The sequence below is a fragment of the Diospyros lotus genome, chromosome 6 (genome assembly GCF_014633365.1).
Source record: "Diospyros lotus cultivar Yz01 chromosome 6, ASM1463336v1, whole genome shotgun sequence".
NCBI classification, from domain to species: Eukaryota; Viridiplantae; Streptophyta; class Magnoliopsida; order Ericales; family Ebenaceae; genus Diospyros; species Diospyros lotus.
This window is the reverse complement of record NC_068343.1, coordinates 635,402-656,713: the sequence shown is the minus strand read 5'-3', so window position 1 is coordinate 656,713 and position 21,312 is coordinate 635,402. Positions and strand designations below refer to the sequence as shown.

The window sequence follows — 21,312 nt, the reverse complement described above, 5'->3', positions numbered from 1 at the left end:
ATCAAATCTTATCCAAATCCAATCAAATATCATCAAATCTTATCCAAATCAAATCAAATCCAATCAAATCTGATCAAATCTTATCAAATAAGTCATCATGAGCTTTCATCTTATTTTTAAAGTCATCATGAGACTTTATCCTTAATCTCTCATATGCCCCTAGGAAAAAAGTTTCAAGAATTACAATTTGGCCCAAACTTTTCAAGTAATTGCACTTAGACCATTTTCAACTTGGTCCCTAGGCCAATTTTTAATTACATTTTAATTCCCGAAGAAAGGACTAATTACGCTAATACCCTTAATTTTTAGGTAAATTACATTTTTACCCGAACATCAAAAATTACGATTTTGCCTCTGGCTCAAAAACTGAATTTCTCCTTCATGACCTTCATAACCCTTTGAAATGTCCTATTTCCTCAAATATTTATGTCCCAGGGTACTCCCTTCCATTGATTCAACAATTTATTTTACTATCAAGCCATTTTTTTGTATTTTAAACTCACTTAAAATACGTCGCAATTTCACGAAAATATGGGATATTACAAAAGGACCCCGATTGGTCTTTGGGAAAAGGGGTTTTCAGTTTTTCGGGTGAGCTAGGCTAGAACTTAGCTTGCAATCACAAATGAAAGTCAGAAAATCATGTGAGAAACTCCCCCACGCTAGCCCTCTGATGCTTAAGTCAGACAGTAGTCCGAAGTATAAAGTATGATGCAAATGTATCTCTATTACATGTCTCGAAGAGGTATTCATGTTTTCAGATGGGTTTTAAAGAGAGATTGAATGTTAGGACAGAGGTATGAATTGAGTCTAGAGTATCAATAAAGCTAAAAGATCCAAAGAATATGTTCGCTTTCGAAGATACGAGTATTTATAGACAAAATGGTAAAACTCACAGTTGAGTCGGAAGACTTTTCCAAGGAGTGCCTTAGGGAGGTCGAAAGGTCTAGAAAAGTCTTCTAGATAGGTGGCCTCGAAGAGTGTCCTTGGACTTGGACAAAAATAATGCATGTTGATCTCGGGGGGACCTATTGGGGGTTTGGGAGGCTTCTATTCCGAAGATTGTTTAGGGGATAATGAATTTTGAAAATTGTTTTGATACTTAGAAGAATTTTAAGTCATCCCACATCAATTATAAATTTATAAAAAAAAAGATTAAATTATTTTCATGATTAGGCCTAAAATAAATTTTATATACTTGTGTTATAAGCTTTACTTTGGATGAATGAAGACAACCCATTAAGAATGGGATAGATAACTGAATTTTGGCGTCACATGAATCGTGAGCATTTTTTTAAATATGGGATTCATGGCCTTGCGGCTCTTATTGGCTTGAAGAACAAACTAAAACAACAATTTGCCCTAAAAAAAGATTGGATCATTCGTTTGCAAGTAGTACATGTAATAGAGCACTTACAATGTTTAAAACATTTGCTTTCTCAAAGGTGGAATCGTACTTTAGGCAGGGGACCAATTGAAGCATAAAGAGGCTTAATTTGCTCTCTACCCCCGTTTTTGAACTTTTGCTGATATTTTAACTTGCTTCAATCATTGAGGTCTATTTAGTTTGTTACAACTCGAAGTGAAATATAAAAAAGGATTGGTTAATGTAATTGATCATGGTTTTTGAGACCAATTTCTATAGTTATTTTTGGATGTAAACGTATGCAAGAATGGGCGGGATTTATTTATTTAGTAAATTTTTAACATTTGAGTAGGTATAAATGAACAGTAAAACGTATTGAATACACATAGTTACTTGGTTTATTTTTTGACAATTTCAAGCATTTATATGCATTAGGTGGATTGAGATACTCAAAGTTATAATATTTGAGATGCATGGGCTTGATTATTTTGAATTAGAGGAAAATTTCTTAAAAATAAGGTGATAATCGAAATATTCAGAGTTATCTCTAATATTTTTGTACTTAGTTATTTCAAGCTCATAAAAAGTTTATAAAATAAGATGAAGATAATGTCAATATCAAATTATTTAAAAATAAAATAAAGTAAAATATTTAGAATTATTTCCTATTATTCTCATGCTCAGTTTTACTTCCAGATTTGGATAGAGATAAATGCAAGAGGTTGGCTTTCAAAGTTGAGATGGACAAAGAAACACGTTACATCTGTTGCTTGTTAATAAGGCCACGTGGCCAAATGAGATTGTTTGTTATTAAAAATATTTTAATAATTACTTCTTTTTAGGTACCTACATCATCAATAATAATAATAATAATATTTAAAATAAAAGTAAACAATAAAAAGATAGATTAATTAAACTGTTAAATTATAACATCAATATAACACATACAAAGATAAAAATGGAACATTTGAGATGAAGGTATAAACCTGACGCCGGCCGGCCGGCCGGGGCTTTTGGGCATTTTTTTACATTTCAAACCTTATGTTATTTGACGTGAAAAATATAACATTCTTTATAAAAATGTAAATAAGTTGAAAAGATGGGGTAAAGTTGATGCTTTCACTTGTTTGGCCGCCAGTAAAAACTTTCGCGGGAAAGTACAATCGCGATTCGGTCCTCCATTCTCCGCTTTGTTCCATATTCTTACACTGGAAACATGAATAATTTCACAAGAAAGGCAATCATTCCGAGCCGAGCCCTCGCCTTTGGCACCAAAATCGGTAATGGGAAGGGACCTGTGAGGTGGGAATTCAATGATTTCACCGTGCGCTCCGCTCACGCGTTAACCTCAGGAAGAATAATCGGCCATTGGCGCTTCCATCCACATTTTTACTGTAAAGATGGATACTGGAATCCACTTCCCACATGCTGTTTTATTATAACTCAAATTCGACGATGCTGTTGGTGTTGGCATTGTTGTGTTTCGCAATTGTGGCGTTTTTTAATGGCTGCTCGCCCACTAATTTAAGCATAAATCCCCACCAAATAGGGGTGCAGACAGAGAACCCTTTGCAATTCAATAATAATACTCGCTCTGTCCTCTCTCTGCGCTTTTATGGCCGCGCCTCTGCCTCTCTCTCTCTCTCTCTACATATATATATATATATATATAAAGACGCGCGCACACTTATATATCTACTATTGGGTCTTGAACTTTTTTGGCTACCACACTAACTCCGCCAGTTGGAAATACCCCGATCCTTCAAACCTAAATGGATTTGTATTAAACCCATCTTTTTTGCAGTCTCCTTGCTGCTTCTGTAAGCGTCTCTCTTGATTCCCTGGTATGCCTCTCTTCCTGGTTATATGTAGATTTCTTCCTGAACTTTGGATTATAGTCTGGTTGTCTCTCCTTTTTGTTCTGGATTTTCTGTTTAAAGTTTACCTGCAAATGTTTGGACAAACATTTGAATTTTGATCTTAATTGGACATTTGGGTTGCTAACTTGAAATAGAGTGTTGAAACTGTCGTTCAGTCAAAGGTTCTCATTCTCCTAGGACTTGCAACTTGCAAGGATACAAAAAAAAAAAAGCTGTTGGGCATGCAGTTTGTCATCTGGCGTTAGTTTCTTGGACTAGTTTGTGGTTTTTTTTTTTCTCTTTTTGTTTATGTCAATTTGTGAAACAAGTTCAATTCTTTTATAAAGATGTTTTATCTGTTGCAGGAAGGTAGAAGGATCCTTCTATTAAGTTCTTGAACAGTATGTGTTGTTCTCTTTTTGTTTGTTCGTTTGGTTCCTCGTTAGATCATTTTGTTGGTGATTTTGGTGTTTGGATATTCCTTCCGCTTGATCAAATCCAGAGCAGAAAAACCTTTGTTTTGGCGTACTTCTTATTTCATGTCTTGAACTTTGTTGTCTAATTAATACTTGGTAGCTTAGAAATGCTCCTTATCAGATTACTATTTACTTTTTTTCTGTTAGTTTGATGACTATAATAGGGGATTGGAAATCTGAAGGCGTTATCGATGTTCAAGAGAGAGGAGAGAGAAACTCTGGAAGAAACAGAAAATAAGGAAGAGAGCGAGGGCTTGGGAAAATATAGCCATTGCATGGGCCTGGATGGGGATGGTGGACTTGAGATGGATTCTGGTGAAGGCTCTGCTACTCTGCCAGCAGAAAAGATCAGGATTGGCGAGACTAATCATGAACCTGACCAGAACTCACTCGTAATTTCTCCAACAGGGATTGATGGCTCATTGGGTCTAGAACCTCAGGATGCAGATTACTCTGAAATGTCCTCACTTGATTATGAATTAGAAAACCTGATCTTGGCTGGGCTTTCCAGGTCAGAATATGGGAAGCTATGCTTTGTGAACCGAAGGTATTTGGCTCTTGTGAAGAGTGGCGAGCTATTTAAGATTAGGAGAGAGATTGGAATCAAGGAGTCATCTGTCTACATGTTCGGGATAGGAGAGGATAATTGGTTGGCATTTGACAGGGAGTTTAAGACTAGGAGAAAGTTGCCTATTTTACAGACAGATATTTGTTTTGTGAGTGGAGATAGGGAGTCATTTTGTGCAGGAGCTCATCTGCTTGTTTCGGGCAATGAGTGCAATGGCCTCGTCGTTTGGAGGTATGAGTTAGCGATGAATAGATGGTACAAGGGTCCTTCCATGATCACCCCAAGGTGCTTGTTTGCTTCAGCCACTTGTGGCAGCTTTGCCTTTGTTGCCGGTGGAGTTGGAAAAGAGCCAAACGGCCAAGTCTATGATACTGCTGAAAGATATAATTCAGAGAGTAAATCTTGGGAGCCCCTTCCGAAGATGAAGAAGAGGAGGAAGCTTTGCGCGGGCTGTTACATGGACAACAAATTTTACGTGATTGGAGGGCGAAATGAGGAGGGAGAGCTCACCTGTGGAGAATTCTTCGACGAGGCCACGAACAGATGGGAACCCATCAGCGACATGCTAAAAGACGATCCAGTTTTAAACTGTCATTCCCCGCCTCTTGTTGCTGTCGTCAACAATCAGCTCTACTCGCTTGAAGCTTCTTCCAACCAGCTGAAGGTCTATTTAAAGAGCAGCAATACATGGAAGCATCTGGGTCCTGTCCCAGTAAGAGCTGATTTCAACAATGGCTGGGGTGTTGCATTCAAGTCTCTGGGCGATGAGCTGCTCGTAATCGGTGCCTCCTCTGATGCTGCTAACTGTATGGCTATCCACACCTGCTGCCCACGTCCTGATGCGGACCAACTGCACTGGAGGCAGGTTTACATGAACAGAGATCAGTTCAGCCAGTTCATTCTCAACTGTTCTGTTATGGTAGCTTGAGGATTAGTGTATTGAATAACGGCTAAACTGATTGCTGCACATGTAGAAGAAGGTCCCAATGTACTACTTACTATCATCCAAATCATATGATTATATTTGGGTGGGTATCATGTCATAATCCTTGGCTCACATTTAGTTGTGGCAAGTTTCCATTATCTGCCTAATCCTTACTTCTTTACTTAACTTTTCATTTTTATTCACGTATATATGTGCTCGTTACAAATGCTATAGAACAACTCATACAAATTTAATAGTAATTTTATTTAAATTTATAATAATCTTACTTAGAATTAACAATAAGTCTATTCATTATTATAAGTTATTGTTAATTTTGGATATAATTAATTATTATTATAAATTTGTATAGAGTTGTCATGAATTTATGTGCGTCGTGAAAGTTATTTGTCAAATTTGTTTATAAGAATATTATTTTCCTAATTTATAGTATAATAATATCTTATGTTGTTAAACAAATTATTAATATGACCAATTTTACCTTTTTTTTTTCTTTTATTTAATCACAGTCTAAATTAATCTAAATTCAATGTTCATTTAAGTTCTGTTAAATCTAAAACAGAGATAAAAATGAGATAAACTTATTAAGATGACAGTAGACCGTAGTGGAAGAAAATTGACAACAAAAGAAGAGACAAGAAAGAAAAAAAATAAAAGAGAAAGATATAAAATTTTAGATATAAAGATACTTTGATCATTTTATAATAGGGGTAGTAAGTATTTGGTCATTTTGGATTTACTCAAATTGAATAGACTAAATCTGAATTAAAAATTAAATTGAATCAACTGAGTATATGTTCAACCAAAATAAACCAAAAATATTGAAAAAATCTAAAAAAAATTGAAGACTGAACAAATTAAAAACATTAACATTGAAATATGGGACCAAAAAATGATGGAGTTTTTGACAATTTAGTTATTTTATATTTTTTTAATATGAAAATTGAATAAATTAAAAAAATTAAAATTATCGAATTTGAAAGTCAAATCAAGCCTAACCATACTGGCCTACGATTTGAACTGAAACTATAGTTCGGTTCGCTTATTTTAAATCGAAATATTGCTTATCCCTATTTTATAGTCTTTAATTGAAATTAATTAACTAACAATAAGAAAAAAATTACAACATTGAATTAAATCTAATAAATACTTATTGTATTTTCTGAAATGTTAAAGATATTGTTATAATAATTATATTAAACTTAATTAAAAATCCACGTGTAATTTTATAAAAAAATTATCATAAAAAATGTAATAATAAAACTGCGGGTGAAGCTGTAAGCACGAAAATAAGAAACCGACCTAGTTTCTCGAAGCGAAGAATAAAAGAGATAATGGCGGGAAAAGGCGACGATACAGAAGTTTCGGCATCGGCGGCGGGATCAACACCATTATCGCCGTCGGCTTCGAGGTCGGAGAGGATGAATAGAGAATCGGAGGTGTGTTGGAGAAAGGAAGTCGATACAAACCTGAAGAGGCTCCACTCGCTTCTCTTCGGAGCGGACATCGCTCTCCAGAAGGACGATTTCACTTCCGCCCATGTACTTGGCCTCCGCCTCATCGGCTTCCTCGATTCTCATTGCCACAACGATGTCGATGAGGCGTTCATTAGACCTATTCGCCGGGACGCCTCCTCGAAGATCTGTACTGCTCGACAATCCCTCTTTCGTGAATCCAATCGGTACTCTCTCTCCCCATCTACATATGATTGCGGGAATTTGTTTCTGTGTATGTATTGCCAATTTCTCGGCCTTTGCCTTTTTTGTGTGCATTCTTTGATAATTAGTAGAATGTCGTGAGAGAAGAAGTCCATCAGTGAAAATGCTACGTGGCGCAGATGGTGAGGCTCACAAGGCTTCTTCAGGCGTTTCCATTTATTTATGTAATTTCGAGAGAACCACAGGAGTTCAGTTTTTACCTAGAGGTGACGCTAAAGGGCTTGACACACCGGCCAAAAGATTGTTAATAAGGTTAATAATTAACTGTTATGGAAATGGACATGCCTATTGCAAAATGAACTTCTCACTCTACAACGACGACATATTAAGCCTTTTTTGGACAACGTGGAGAAAATGAAGTTCTCACTCTCCTGGGAAGAATTAAAATACAAATTTAATGCCGATGTTTATCTTTAGGAGGCTTTCATGAATTGTTTATTATATTAAAAATGCTAAGAATTTGTGTTCCACGTGTCTCCAGTCAAGCATTTGAACAAGCTGGCAGCGAGCAGGGCTGTGTTTTCGGCAAGAATACAAACTTGGATTTTGAGAAGATGAGGCAGTCAAAATATTTTCAAGACCTTTGCCAGCAAGCGAAAGGAATATCTAATGAATTGGTACAAAGCTCTACATAGTGGATCATGTGTGCAATAATAGACTATTTTTCAAGTTTTTGCGATTGAGCTGTTTTTGTATGATTAGATTCCAAGATCATCATAAAGTTATGTCACATTCCATAACTCCTCTACGATGGCCATTTATCTCAGGGAGACAATCTGGACAGGGGAGACAAGTTGGATTGCAAGACATCAAAAGTTCCTAGACAGGCAAAGCTGACATCCTTGTGCGGAAACAACACATCTAAAGAAAATAATAGCTTGTCAAGCAAGAGCCTGCTAAATTCTAGAAGTGACAGGTCTGAGGAGTACACTTTCATGGAAAGGACTCACTCACACCACAACCTTACCAAAGGTCTTGGTGTCTCTACATTTTTAAATGCTGAGGACGAAGAAAGAGCTCATGGAATTAATTCTGGAGCAAAGCGACCATATGTAGGAATCTGTAGTCCAAGAAGCGAGAACTCTAAATCATTAATAAGCAATGAAGAAGCTAATATCGAGGTTTCTGGCAATGGATTTGTAACTGCCAGGGCAAAATTGGTACTCTTCATTTCTTGACAGTTTTATTCCTTTTGTGTTGCTACTATATTAATCATCCTAATTTTTTGTTAATCATCAAGACATGTTTTACTGATGACCTGGATCTAACAATAAACACCAATTTAACGAGTCTAACTGTATTATAAAGGCAGAATGGAAACCATGCTCACTATGCTTGAGTGAGATTAAAAAAAGCTATTTCCATCATAAAATTTCCTTTATCTCATTATCATACCTAGGGATGTAAATAGGCCCCCAATTAACCCCCTTTACATACTTGTTTTAATAAATTTTCAAAAGTGCCTTACCTATATCCTCAATTTAATGCTTATTTTAATGCTAAATGGGTTTAATTGGGAACCATTTCCATCCCTAATTCAAGACATAGAAAGCTAAAATGTTAGTTATTTCCTCCTGTGAATCATGAAACTGGAAAGGTAAAGCTTTCAAACTGGAATTACCTTGGAATGTTTCTTATTAGAAGTGATCCCTACTTGTATCTTGCAAACTCGATTATTTGTAAGCAAGTGTTTTCAGAAATGGAGGCAAAGGAAGCAACGACCTTAGATTCATCGGTTGATATCTACATATGAGTCATCTATTTGATTAATATTCACGGCCTACTATATAAAACTTCTAATAAATTTAAATTTTGTTCCATTGGCAATAATCAATACATTTGTCATAGGAAATGGATTCAAGGCAGAGGGCAGGGCAACTGGGATCACCAAGTGCTTCTGTCTCCCCACAAAGTGATAGTAATGCAACCAACAAAGTTTATGGGGCCAGATCTTATGGGATTTCACGCCGTGGCATCCGTGGTAATTTTGTCCCTCCTATCAGATCCAACGGGGGAAATGCAGGGAATATGATTTCACGTATTGGAGGGAAAGGTGAAGATGCATTAGATGACTCAACGAAGAGATGGTTAGTTATGCATAATCATTTTTTGTTCTATACACCCCCCGCCCCCCCCCCCCCCCCCCCCCCCCCCCCCAAAAAAAAAAAAAAAAAAAAAAAAAAAAAATGGAAGGGGTGATTTTTCTTTAATATATTTATTTTCTCATTATTTAGTTTGGAAGTGCTGTGTGGTCCTGATGGTGAACTTCCTGAGAAATTGAGGAATCTAGAACCTCGTCTTATTGAACATGTTAGTAATGAAATAATGGATCGGGACCCCAATGTTCGCTGGGATGATATCGGTACCGTAAGATGCCTTGGACTTTCTATTTCCAGGTTCTTGTAGCAACCTATGTATTTCAAAAATTTACTTAAAGTTAAATTCTCCTATGTATAATTGTTGTAGCTGGGTTGGAGCATGCTAAAAAGTGTGTGACAGAAATGGTGATATGGCCTTTATTACGTCCTGACATCTTTAAAGGATGCCGTTCTCCGGGACGAGGACTACTTCTATTTGGGCCTCCAGTAAGTATTTGATCAACTTTTGTAGGCACTGATTAAGTACCACCAGTTTATTGTTAGTCAATTTGATTTGTTGGCTCAGGGTACAGGTAAAACAATGATAGGGAAAGCAATAGCTGGGGAAGCTAAGGCAACCTTTTTCTACATATCTGCCAGTTCTTTGACAAGCAAATGGGTATACATCACTGTGATATTATTATTTCGTCCTGGAAAGTCCTGAACGATCCACTATTTTGTTCTAAATGTTGGAAAGTTGTCATTCTACTTTATTGAATGCAGTTAAATTGGTCAAGTGTTTCCTTTCCTGATCGTGTCTGAAATGTTCATGTGTTTGTCACCGATTTATACTGTCAAGCAGAGTCTCAGAATTTTACGAGTTGGTACTACGCCCATGTTGCATTACAAAATATCTTGAAGATTTTCATTCTTGGTTCATTGGTAGTACATCTTATGTGAAGCATATTACATATGAGTCTGCAACTAATGAAATGGTGAAGTTGATGCATAGGTTTAAATTCTAAAATAAATAGAACACTAGCTAAGATATGTAAAGATACTATTACTATGATCCCTAAAATCAAATTGGCAAATTTTAAGTTTTAACGCATGAAGAGTTATCATTTAAGTTTCCTGTAATCACAAGTCCTCCTTTCAAATATGAACAGCTACATAAGACTGACATTTAAGTTTCCTGAAATGTTGAGTCATTTCAGTTTCATATTCCGTACACTTATTGTCCATACCTGGTTATAAGACTGACATTATCTGCTGCAACAATCTTGGTACTGCACCTTAGCCTGATAAAGTGGAAATATTATGCTGCATTGTCTAAATCTGATGCGGTCACCAATCAAGATCCGGTCCAAAACTAACCCGACCAAACCAGAACAGTAGCACCGGAATAATAGTGCTAAAACAGTAGCAAACAGTGTTTTAATACTTCATATGTTTTAGAATTTTATTTCATATTTGATTAGGATTTTAGGATTCTACTTCATATTTGATTAGAGTTTTATTTTTATTAGTATTCTAGTTAGTTGATTTTAGTTACAAATATTATATGGATTTGGATTAGCCAAACACTATAAATATGTATAGAATCTAGAGTTTGTAATAAGTTTTTTTTCAATACAAATTTTGACAACCTATTTGTGTTTTCTTAGCAAAACAGTCTTATTTTTGCGTCTTCTTGAAAGCCAAGTTTCGTCCATTGAAGTTTGTTCTTTCAAGGGTTTATTTTGGTGTTTTTTTTCACACACGCGCAATATATTGCATAGAAATCTAACCCAATTATGTCAATTGTACGCTGCAGATTGGTGAGGGAGAAAAGCTGGTGAGGGCACTTTTTGGAGTTGCCAGTTGTCGTCAACCAGCTGTAATATTTGTTGATGAAATAGACTCACTTCTGTCTCAGGTACGTTAGCTTATGATCCTTGAACTAAAAGGAGAAGATAAGGTTATGTCACATTATTCTCTTGGGTAGGTGCAATTTGAATTCTTATATAAATTTATATGGTACTAGACTTTGGCTGCAAAATTTACCCTATCGCTAAGAATATCCCCTAAGATATAGAGAAAACCCTACATTTATGTCCAAACATGAAGCTCGTATTTATGCATTCTTGAAGACCATTCCTCGTGGTTTGAATGACCACTTCCAGTTTTTCTTCCATGTTTTCATTGTGAAGGAACTTTATGCTACAAAATTGTATATGGTTGCAGCGGAAGTCAGAAGGTGAACATGAATCTAGTCGGCGACTCAAGACACAGTTTCTCATTGAAATGGAAGGTTTTGATAGTGTGAATGAGCAAATTCTGCTTATAGGTATAGTTAAAGTGCTTAACTTTTCCCTCCGTCTCCATCCTAGTAAGCCTCCAAAACTCTGTTTTTTGATTGCAAGGAAACATTTCATGTTAGTGGCTTGCAAATGGATGCCATAGCATAGTGTCATAGTTTTGTGTGCACTTGTGTATAAGAGATAACAAGTGCACAGAGTGCTGTTCCCTAGTGTTGATACAAAACCAGTTTTTACATATCAATTTATGCCATGAGCAGGAAAACGTAATGTTTATTTGATTCTTATCACCAGTGTGCATACTTGATTGTGTCAAATGTCTTGTATATTTCTACGGTTCATAATTTGAAAAATATATGTATCAGCTTCAGTTTTCATTCTTCTTGTAATTGTTTCGGATAGGAAGATGTATGGCTTAATTTGGTTCATATTTCCTTTCATCTTCAATATAACTTGATTCTATTTTTACAAGAGATATTTGTAGCAGCTGAGAAGTCGTTACGCTTTGTTGCCTTAACCAGGAGCAACTAACAGGCCCCAAGAACTTGACGAGGCAGCAAGAAGGCGACTTACCAAGCGGCTCTATATTCCTCTCCCTTCCTCAGGTGCTACTGACAGCTATCCAAATTTCTCCACTCCCTTGGGTTATTTTTGGAGCTAAGATTTTTTAACAGAAAATAAAATTAAAAAAGAACAAGAAATTATCTACATACATGCATTGTACATGCACAAAAGAACATTAATTTTCCATCCCTAACTCCCAATTCCAAACATAGCATTGATGTCGCCAATTCTATCTAACCATTCATATTTCGAGGCAAAGATGCAAGAGCATGGATTATCCGTAACCTTTTGGAGAAGGATGGATTGTTTAAGCTGTCAATGGAGGATACCGACACCATATGCAAGTTAACTGAAGGTCTGTTTCAATAAGTTAATAACCTCATAGTTTAATCTATTGGGCACTCTGAGACTCCATGGAAGTGAACTTTCAGCATTTAGCATTTACGCCTGGTTAATTTCCCTGTTCAATCAAATGTACTTGTTACAGGGTATTCAGGATCAGACATGAAGAACCTAGTGAAGGACGCCTCCATGGGTCCATTAAGGGAGGCTCTGAGACAGGGTATAGAAATTACAAAGCTGAAAAAGGAGGATATGAGGCCGGTTACCCTACAGGTAATAATATCTCCACATGCCGTCGCCAGAGCACAATCAGATGCACGTTCAATAATGTTTAGCGGTTTTGTCATCCAATTAATATACGTTGTTTTGTTCTTATATGGGTTATAAGCAACGAGAATAATGTTTGTTTAATTTTCACTTCATAAAGTCTGTTTTCCCATTGCCTATAGGATTTCGAGAATGCATTGCAAGAGGTGAGGCCTTCTGTTTCTTCTAATGAACTCGGTATATACGAGGAGTGGAACAAACAATTTGGAAGCTTATCACTGTGATCATCCTTCCTACGGTAAATGCACATCCAGAAAAATTTGCTATAATATATATGTTTTGACTAGTTAAAACCCACGTTACTCTTGTCTTTTTGCAGTCCGTTCATTGTAGATGTGTTCGTGCCGTCTCAAGTCGCTGAACTATAAAAAAGTAAGTCTTGTCAACTTTTGGATCCAAAAGAAAAAACTACTACAACTGCTGGCCTTTATATCTTGCTTAAAATAATGATCAAACCCGCGTTAGAAGGCCAAGTCTTGGGTTCCACGTGATCGTGGCTCACTCTCTTATGTAGTCGATCAGTTCAATTATCAAGGTAAATAAGTTATGTTATCAACACATTAGATTTTTAAGTGGATTGAGACACTCGACTGTCCTTATCTGGACGGGTTTGAAAGTACACTCCAACTACAGAAGTTAAAGAAAGCAATGCCTATAGTTAATCATGCACCTTGTTTCCTTGCAGTAGAAGTGTAGTCGCAAGGTTCACCCCCTTCCTTGGCCCCCACTGAGTCATTGTCCCGACACTTCTCTCGAGACTTAGTGGGATCAGAAATTTAACGCCCTTAATGGCCCCATAGAAAATGGAGATTTTTTAATATTAATCCATCTCTGTAATCTGTATATATATATATATATATTATAACAAAATACTCGTCAAATTTTTTTCCACTTATTTCCAGTTATTATTTTGATATTTTATTATATTTTTTTAATTTTTTTACTTACCTGAAATGGAATTTTTATAAGTTATTAATTAAGTTTAGATTTATGAAAAATGTGTAGTTTTTAGAACATGTAAATGATTTTTTTCATGGTTAAATAGTGTTTAGAGAATGTGTAAAAATGTTGGTATATGAAGAGTTAAGATCTAATCCATATTATTAATTTTTAAATATTAACATAAAATTTTAATTAAAATAAATTACAGAAAAATAAAACTTTTTTAAATTTAGAAAAATTTTGAGATATCAGTAATACTGTTGAATATCAACTCTAGAAAAATTTTGAGATATCAGTAATACTGTTGAATATCAACTGCTAAGTAAATTTTTTATTTTATTTTTATTTTATATATAGTTTAATTAATTTAAATTTATTTTTTTATAATTTTAAATGTTATAATTTTATATATAACTTAAATGTTATAATTTTAATTTTTTAACTTTATTTTTTTTGTTGCTTTCTTAAAAATGTGACCTATCTTAAATGTGATAATTGATTGCTAAGAGAAATATGTAAAGTCATGTATGGATAATCAATTTTAAAATTTTAATTATTATTATTCATATAATTAATTGATTATTTAAATTATCTTTATTTTATATATAGTTTAATTATTTTAAATGTTATAATTTTATATATAACTTAAATGTTATAATTTTATATATAATCAATGTAAAAATGTGACATGTCTTAAATATGGTAATTTTGAAATTTTAATTATTATCATTTATATAATTATTTATTTATTTAAATTATATTTATTTTATATAGTTTTATTAATTCAAATTTATTTTCTTATAATTTTAAATGTTATAATTTTATATATAATTTAAATGTTATAATTTTATTTTTTAACTTTATTTTTTTTATTGGTTTCTTAAAAATTTGATATGTCTTAAATATGGTAATTATTGTCAAGAGAAATATATAAAATCATGTATGGATAATTAATTTTGAAAATTTGATTATTATCATTTATATAATTAATTAATTATTTAAATTATCTTTATTTTATATATAATTTAATTAATTTAAATTTATCTTCTTATAATTTTAAATATTATAATTTTATATATAACTTAAATGTTATAATTTTATTTTTTAATTTTTTTCTTTTTTTTGCTTCCTTAAAAATTTGACGTGTTTTAAATGTGGTAATTAATTGTTAGAAGAAATATGTAAAGTCATATATGGATAATTAATTTTGAAAATTTAATTATTATTATTTATATAATTAATTGATTATTTAAATTATCTTTATTTTATATACAATTTAATTAATTTAAATTTATTTTTTATAATTTTAAATATCATAATTTTATTTTTCAACTTAATTGATTATTGTCATTTATTTAATTCTCCTTTTTCCCATTAATCTACTCCCAATATGTGCTATATGTTGGACTTGGAGAAATTAAATTTGTGTTTTGAAAATTATGTTAAGTGAGTAAGATTCGAATTGTGTGACAAAGCGGGGAAAAAAAGATAAACTTAATGGTGGCATGTGATTTGATAAATTGAGAGAAATAAAAGAATTTGAAGGAATAGAAATTAATACAAGAAAGCAAATATCTCTCTCTATTCTTCCTTTCCATTCCCGTTCGACCTTTCCATTTCCTCTCTTCTCTCTTCTCATTTCTTGATTCTTTTTCTCAAATTTTCGTTTCTTCTTTACTTTTATTTAGTAAATTTAATCGTATTTTTTTACCCAGTTTGGTCTTCTGGTGTAACATAGCACCACTATTCTGTCAAGTGAGTGATGTGAATGCAATTAAGAAAAATTAAGGTTTGAGAGTTCGTGTGGTACGCATATATGAGACAAATACACGTGAAAATCTAAAAAAAAAAACATCTACCCTTAAATGCATATTTCAGAATAAAGATATTAGTTATCGTTTATTCTTTTTTTTTCCTATTATTGTGTAATTTTTATATTTTTTTACGTATTACTTATTGTATTAGATGTTAATTTAAGTTTATTTTTTACATAGTTTCGGGATAGAGTTATGTGTTTTTAATTGTTTGTCTGCCCTTAAATGCACATAAAGAAATATTTCAAAATCTGTAATTATTTTGTTGTATTTTTATAATTGTAATACGATTATTTTATTTATTTTTTTACTTCTTTATTATGATTTTCATTTATTGTAACTACTAAATTATATAACTTTCACTTTAATAATTTTTTTTTTTTTTACGATATCCATGCATCACATGTGTGATCCACTAGTATTAATCCAAAACACAAGTGCATCAAGGGCTAGGACAAATATATCTTACAAGCCTTGAGGGTAAACTTTGGAACCTTTTGTTTTGGCCATATAAATTGGATTCGAAACAGCTATGAAGTCTAGTCGGCCACTGTTGACTTGTCCTGCTATATAATCAGTTATTGGCGCGTGGTGGTTGTCTCCTGCGGACAAAAACCTTGAAACCACCGGCCATGTGAGCCGTCAATAGCGGCACAAAGACCGGGCGGTCTAAACTTGCCGGTTGGATCTCAAACCGCTTTAGTATTGAACCTACAACATACTTCATTTGAATGAAGGCCATTTCTCTTCCTAGGCATACTCTTGGACCGCCTTGAAAAACCGGGAACTTGTACGGGCATACTTTCTTTAGCGGTCCTCTTCCTTCTCCATCCGGTTCAAGAAACCATCTCCCTGGCTTGAAGTCAAGCCTGTCTTCACCCCACAAAACTTGCATCCTCCCCATCCCATAGGGGAAGTAAGTCACCCAATCTCCGGCATGGACGGGTGTACCGTCTGGTAAGAAGTCATCGGCTATGGCATGCTTCGAGTCCCAAGCAACTGGCGGGAATAGCCTCATGGACTCGCAGATGCATGCCTTTAAATACCTCATTTCCTTGAGTGTTTCATAATGTGATAGCCTCTCCTGCGGCTCAACTACAGATCCTAGCTCCTTCACCACCTCTTGCTCCACTTTAGGATGGTAAGATAGCAGGTAAAAGAGCCACGTCATTGCCGCCGACATTGTGTCCCTCCCCGCCATCATAAAGCTTAGCACCATGTCTCTCAGGAGGACTCTCTCATCAAGGCCTGTTACTATCATTTTTGATAATAGATCTTCACCTGGAGGGACCTTCCCATTTTCCACAATAACCCATATCCTATCATGAATTATCTCGGTAACAAATGCGTGGATTTCTTCAATGGCTTCCCTGAGTCTTCTCTCCGATCCAACTCCGAGCATTCTCTTTATCTTCCATACAACAGAAACAGGCTCCGATCCTCTCCTGGCGCACACCTCCGACGCCACACTAAAAGCTCTCTCCAGACCCGAATATGAAAGAGATGAATCTAAGCTACAAGGATCAATCCCCAACGTAACTTCACAAACAATATCAAAAGCAAGTCTTCTCAATAACTCTTGCAAGTCCACAACAACCTTGCCATCATTCTCCACTGCTGCCATAGACTCCATAAAAGGCAGCAGTTTGCCTTCCACCTGTTCCTCCAATGTGTTCACAAGGTATTCTTGTAAGGACTTGGCGCTGAACTCATAGCTGGCTAACTTGCGTTGGGCTTGCCAAAGCTTTCCGTCCACGTTGAGTATTCCACAACCAAGAAAATCGCCAAGAATCTCAGCGGAGGCCTTGCCTTTCGGGTAGTTGCTAAAGTTCGTCTTGAGCATGTACTCCACGTTTTCCGGGTTCGCCGTCACGACGGTCCTCCGAGCTCCGAACCGGCGAATCACGATCGTTCGTGTGGTTGATTTGGAGAGGAGATCGGTGTACCAGTCCAAGAGACGGTGCCTGTTCTTGTAGAAGGAAACCAAGCAGCCTATGATCGGATACGTCGGCGGTCCATGGCCGGAGAACTGGCGATCCCGACGGAATTCGCATGAGATGGCGTGCAGAAAGCATAGAGTTATACACATCAGGATTGTAAAGAATGGGTCGATTGTGAAGAGAAACATGGACGTGACCATATTGGCACGGCAACTAAAAAAGGGAAATTGGATGGTGCAAAGCAAATGGTGGTTATACCGCGCATAATGCACGTGTATATATAATGAATTAGTACCTATTGAATGATGAAGTTTTAATTGGTGAATTTTTGTTTTGTTTGTTTTGAGTAAAAGGTTAATTCAGCGTCAAGGAATCAGAGTGTTATCAAAGCCTTTGCTTGATGAACTCCTGCCCCCCCACCTCTTTTGTGGGGACTAATATAATACTTCCATCATTCAATAAGCACCTAAAAGCTATTAGGCAACCAAGAGGATCTTTACTTAAAAGACTTTTAATGATAAGATTATCAATCCTTAAATCTCAACTCGTGCATATCGGGTGGTCATCTAAATTTCGTACAGAACATACAACACTTGATCAGACCTATTGTTTTAATTTAACCTCGACTCTCACACTCCTGACGCTTTGGGGGTTTTTAACCACTGATTTTACTATTTTATTTATCATCCTGTTAATTTTTACTTCAATAAACAAGATGGTATGTAATTCTCCTTTTGGATATGATTCAATGGCCAAATCTATATTTTTGCTCTTGAATTTTTACTTTTTTATTTTTATGTGATAATTTAAAATTTTTTATTATTTTAATTACATCTTTATATGTATTTTTTAGTAATTTAATTTATGTACTTTGATTTTTTTTTTTTTACAATTTAAATTTTTTTGTTATTTTGATTATACCTATCTATTTGCATTCTTAAATCAATTCAATTTATGTACTTTGATCTATAAAATAAAGTAAGATAAATTAGTACTTTATACATATCAAAGTACATGGATTAAATTAACTTGAAAATGTAAATACAAAATACAATCAAAATAATAAAAAATTTAAATTGCTATAAGAAAAGAATATCAAAGTATAAAAATTAAATTAATTATAAAATGTAAATTTAGGTGTGATTGAAATAATGAAAAATTAAAATTATCACATAAAAAAAGAAAAATATGAGTTTGATTTAGTCAAAAACTTAGCTACTTATATCATCAGTTTTTAAAAAAAAAAAAACAAAAACCAAAAGTATATGATGGATTTTTTAAATAAAAATTTTATGAAGGGACATTTTGAAGTGAAATTAAATTGACAAATATATCTGCAAGCAAAACAAGTTACAATTATATTGTTTTAGTTGAGTATATACAATTGAGTTTCTCAAAACTGATTATATATATGGCGTCACCGGCCTATTTTTCATTATTAGTCTGTGAATCCATTACCCATTAACATCTAATTTTTTTTTGGTTACCTTTTGAAAGAGTAGGACTTACAAAATTTCCAAGATGATAGATATGCAATGATTTTAAATTAATTTATGATGCTAAATGGGACTGACTGTTAATAGTATTTTTTATCATTGATGCTTATGGTATTAAAAAATAAAAGAGATATAATGTATTTCAGAGGGCATGCAATATAAAAATAAGAAATAAAGTGCGATATAAATAAATATGAAGGGTATAGAATAAAATTTGAATGTAATTCATGAAGTAGTGATATAACTTTGAAATCAAAAGGTGAAATCCTTCGCCTTAAGAGTCCCTCGTAGCTCACTCTCAAGATTTTTGCAAGAGAGGTAAATTACGGAATCTAGCAGTGAGATTCGAACACGAGACTTGTGATTGGCTATATAACAGTTAGAATGCAAGGTTTTTTGATGAAGTGATATAATTTATATGATACTCAAAAATGTTTGAGATTATATACTGTGTGTGAAGGATACTTTATACAATATAATATATTTAACTTTATACTATACATTAGATTAGATTTTATATTTATGAAATACATTGTGTACTGACATCATGGTTACGATAAAATTTTCCTTAAATATGACATGATAAGAGTAAGAGAACCGTTCCTTCCTTCTAATTCTCCATGATTGATTGGTTAAGCAAAGCAGCAGTGTTATTCCTGTAATGTATTTTTTGTTTTAGGTGCTAATGGCTTTAGCTTATCTCATAAATGTAATAATAGATTCTTCTTAAATATCATTAAATTACTGTAATGTATTTTTCTGTCATTTTTAAAAAAATAAAAAATATTCTATAAATATGTCAAATTTAATTGATGTAGAGTTTAATATAATAAATAAAAATAGATTCATGGAACTCTATCAGATAATACCTGTAAGTGTAAGATTATGTTTGATTAGCCATATTTTTCTAGAAAATTGTCAATTTTCACTCAATTTTAGGTTTTGATGTGTTTGATTACTCAAATTTTTTATGAAAAATAATTTCCATCTTTTGATTACATGATGGCTAATTTTCACTTTTATTGAAAAACAAATTCTCAAGAAAGGGGATTGGAAAAACTTTTTTAGGGAATTGAGAAGAAGCGTGAAGGAGAGAGGGCTAGCGAGAGACGGGAAGAGAGAGCGACAGTGAATGACCGAGGAGTGAACGGTGATAGCAGCCGTGACCAATGATGGCAATGATGAACTAAGCGAGAGGTAGCAATAGAGACGACAGTGTAATGACAAAGACAACAATAGGGGGAGAGAGAGAAAGGGTGAGAGACAAAGACAGTAATATTAGGGGGTGACGACAGTGTAACGGCATTGGTGGTGGGGGTCGATGATGGTGCAATGGTAAAGATGACACTTACGAGAAAGGAAGAGAGAGAAAGTGAGAGAGAATAAAAGATTGAGTTTTGAAAATGAACGATTGAATATTTTTATGAAAAATAATTGTTATAAAATATCAAAAATTTTAAAAAAATATAATAATTTTTAAATAAAAAATTAAGTTGATCAAATACTTTTAATTAATATTTTTTAAAAATTTAATTTTAAATAATTCAATTACTTAAAAAATATTTTTCTTACAATCAATCAAATGATCCCTACCAGTGTTTGGAGTGAAGTGGAAATGCAAGTGAATTGCAGTGAGACGACTTGTCCTGATTTAGACAGTGAGTAAGTGAGACACGACCGACTCTTGCAGGAGGTGACAACCCAACCAATCCATAAATCACCCATTAAAGTCAGTCGAGTCACACACACATTAATAATCTTATATTTCTAGAAAATAAGAAATAACTTGTAAAAATGTTTTCCAAATTCAATATTTTTGTTCACCTCATAATTCAAAATAACTACTTTGTGTAAAACTTACATATTCGTGAGTGAGTGGAAATTACAAACTTTAATTATCTTGAAAGGTTATCAAGACCAGTAGAAAATCAGGTGAAGTAAGTAATTTTGATGATCTAACAAAAAAATTACTTGAAAAACATTAAAATCAATTACATAAAACAGATTTTATGCTTGAGTCATTAATGCACATGACTCTGCCCAATATGGCTCAAAATTCTAACACCATACCATAATCATGTCCAAGGTCACGTCCCAAATAAGATCCTCAATACAAATTACTTCTGGATCGTTAGTAAGCAAGTTATTAAAAATTTAATTTCTAAGTAAGCACTTCCTATTCTCCTACTACCTACTTTTTACTTTATTGCTCTTTATTATTCATTTTTCTACCCTCACCAAACATTAATTTGACCATCATAATTTACCATAAGAGATTTAAAGTCCCGAACTTGCAAAAACATTGCATCATGTCCTGGCTCCCATCAACATAAAGACATATTGCACACCAGAAAGGGTAATGTGGAATATACCCCCTTACGTATAAAATATTGTGGTGTGTTTAATCACCATAGCATTTTCTCAAAAAAATTGGACGGCTAGGGTACCACGCGGTTGTGAGGCCGAAATCAATCCTATTCCTATCCTCTCATCGCCTTTCGAACAAGCACACGGTTGTCTGTAGGAGCTCGGACAGGAGGATGAGAAGCAACCGCGTGGGGCCCGAATGCATAAAAAAA

At 34.1% G+C, this 21,312-nt stretch overlaps 3 protein-coding genes across 6 annotated transcripts; 2 read left to right on the top strand and 1 right to left on the bottom strand.

The window, feature by feature from the left end:
* The first annotated feature begins 3,044 nt into the window (after positions 1-3,044).
* Positions 3,045-5,361, top strand: LOC127803152 (F-box/kelch-repeat protein At3g27150). 4 transcript variants are annotated; one of them, XM_052339202.1, is made up of 3 exons: positions 3,063-3,486; positions 3,591-3,626; positions 3,849-5,361. In XM_052339202.1, the coding sequence occupies exon 3, from the start codon at positions 3,893-3,895 to the stop codon at positions 5,195-5,197; it is 1,305 nt and encodes a 434-aa protein (XP_052195162.1). In that variant the 5' UTR covers positions 3,063-3,486; positions 3,591-3,626; positions 3,849-3,892; the 3' UTR covers positions 5,198-5,361. The 4 variants fall into 4 exon arrangements, with proteins under 4 accessions (XP_052195160.1, XP_052195162.1, XP_052195163.1 ...); XM_052339203.1 differs by having other exon boundaries at positions 3,070-3,210; XM_052339200.1 differs by lacking the exon at positions 3,591-3,626 and having other exon boundaries at positions 3,045-3,210.
* A 1,162-nt stretch (positions 5,362-6,523) lies between these two features.
* On the top strand, positions 6,524-13,025 carry LOC127804027 (ATPase family AAA domain-containing protein FIGL1). The gene is made up of 14 exons (XM_052340735.1): positions 6,524-6,893; positions 7,412-7,547; positions 7,698-8,090; positions 8,779-9,017; positions 9,165-9,292; positions 9,397-9,515; positions 9,595-9,687; positions 10,825-10,926; positions 11,235-11,337; positions 11,830-11,913; positions 12,132-12,227; positions 12,360-12,487; positions 12,664-12,779; positions 12,861-13,025. The coding sequence occupies exons 1-13, from the start codon at positions 6,547-6,549 to the stop codon at positions 12,763-12,765; spliced, it is 2,070 nt and encodes a 689-aa protein (XP_052196695.1). The 5' UTR covers positions 6,524-6,546; the 3' UTR covers positions 12,766-12,779; positions 12,861-13,025.
* Positions 13,026-15,695: 2,670 nt separating this feature from the next.
* LOC127804028 (cytochrome P450 94B3-like) lies at positions 15,696-17,652 on the bottom strand. The gene has a single exon (XM_052340736.1). The coding sequence runs from the start codon at positions 17,435-17,437 to the stop codon at positions 15,872-15,874; it is 1,566 nt and encodes a 521-aa protein (XP_052196696.1). The 5' UTR covers positions 17,438-17,652; the 3' UTR covers positions 15,696-15,871.
* Positions 17,653-21,312: the final 3,660 nt, after the last annotated feature.

Coding starts and splice junctions, on each gene's coding strand:
- LOC127804027 (XM_052340735.1), top strand. CDS start 6,547: ATGGCGGGAAAAGGCGACGATACAGAAGTTTCGGCATCGGCGGCGGGA. Junction 9,293..9,396: donor TGTTCGCTGGGATGATATCG/GTACCGTAAGAT, acceptor TAATTGTTGTAG/CTGGGTTGGAGCATGCTAAA. Junction 11,914..12,131: donor TATTCCTCTCCCTTCCTCAG/GTGCTACTGACA, acceptor TTCGAGGCAAAG/ATGCAAGAGCATGGATTATC.
- LOC127804028 (XM_052340736.1), bottom strand. CDS start 17,437: ATGGTCACGTCCATGTTTCTCTTCACAATCGACCCATTCTTTACAATC.
- LOC127803152 (XM_052339200.1), top strand. CDS start 3,893: ATGTTCAAGAGAGAGGAGAGAGAAACTCTGGAAGAAACAGAAAATAAG.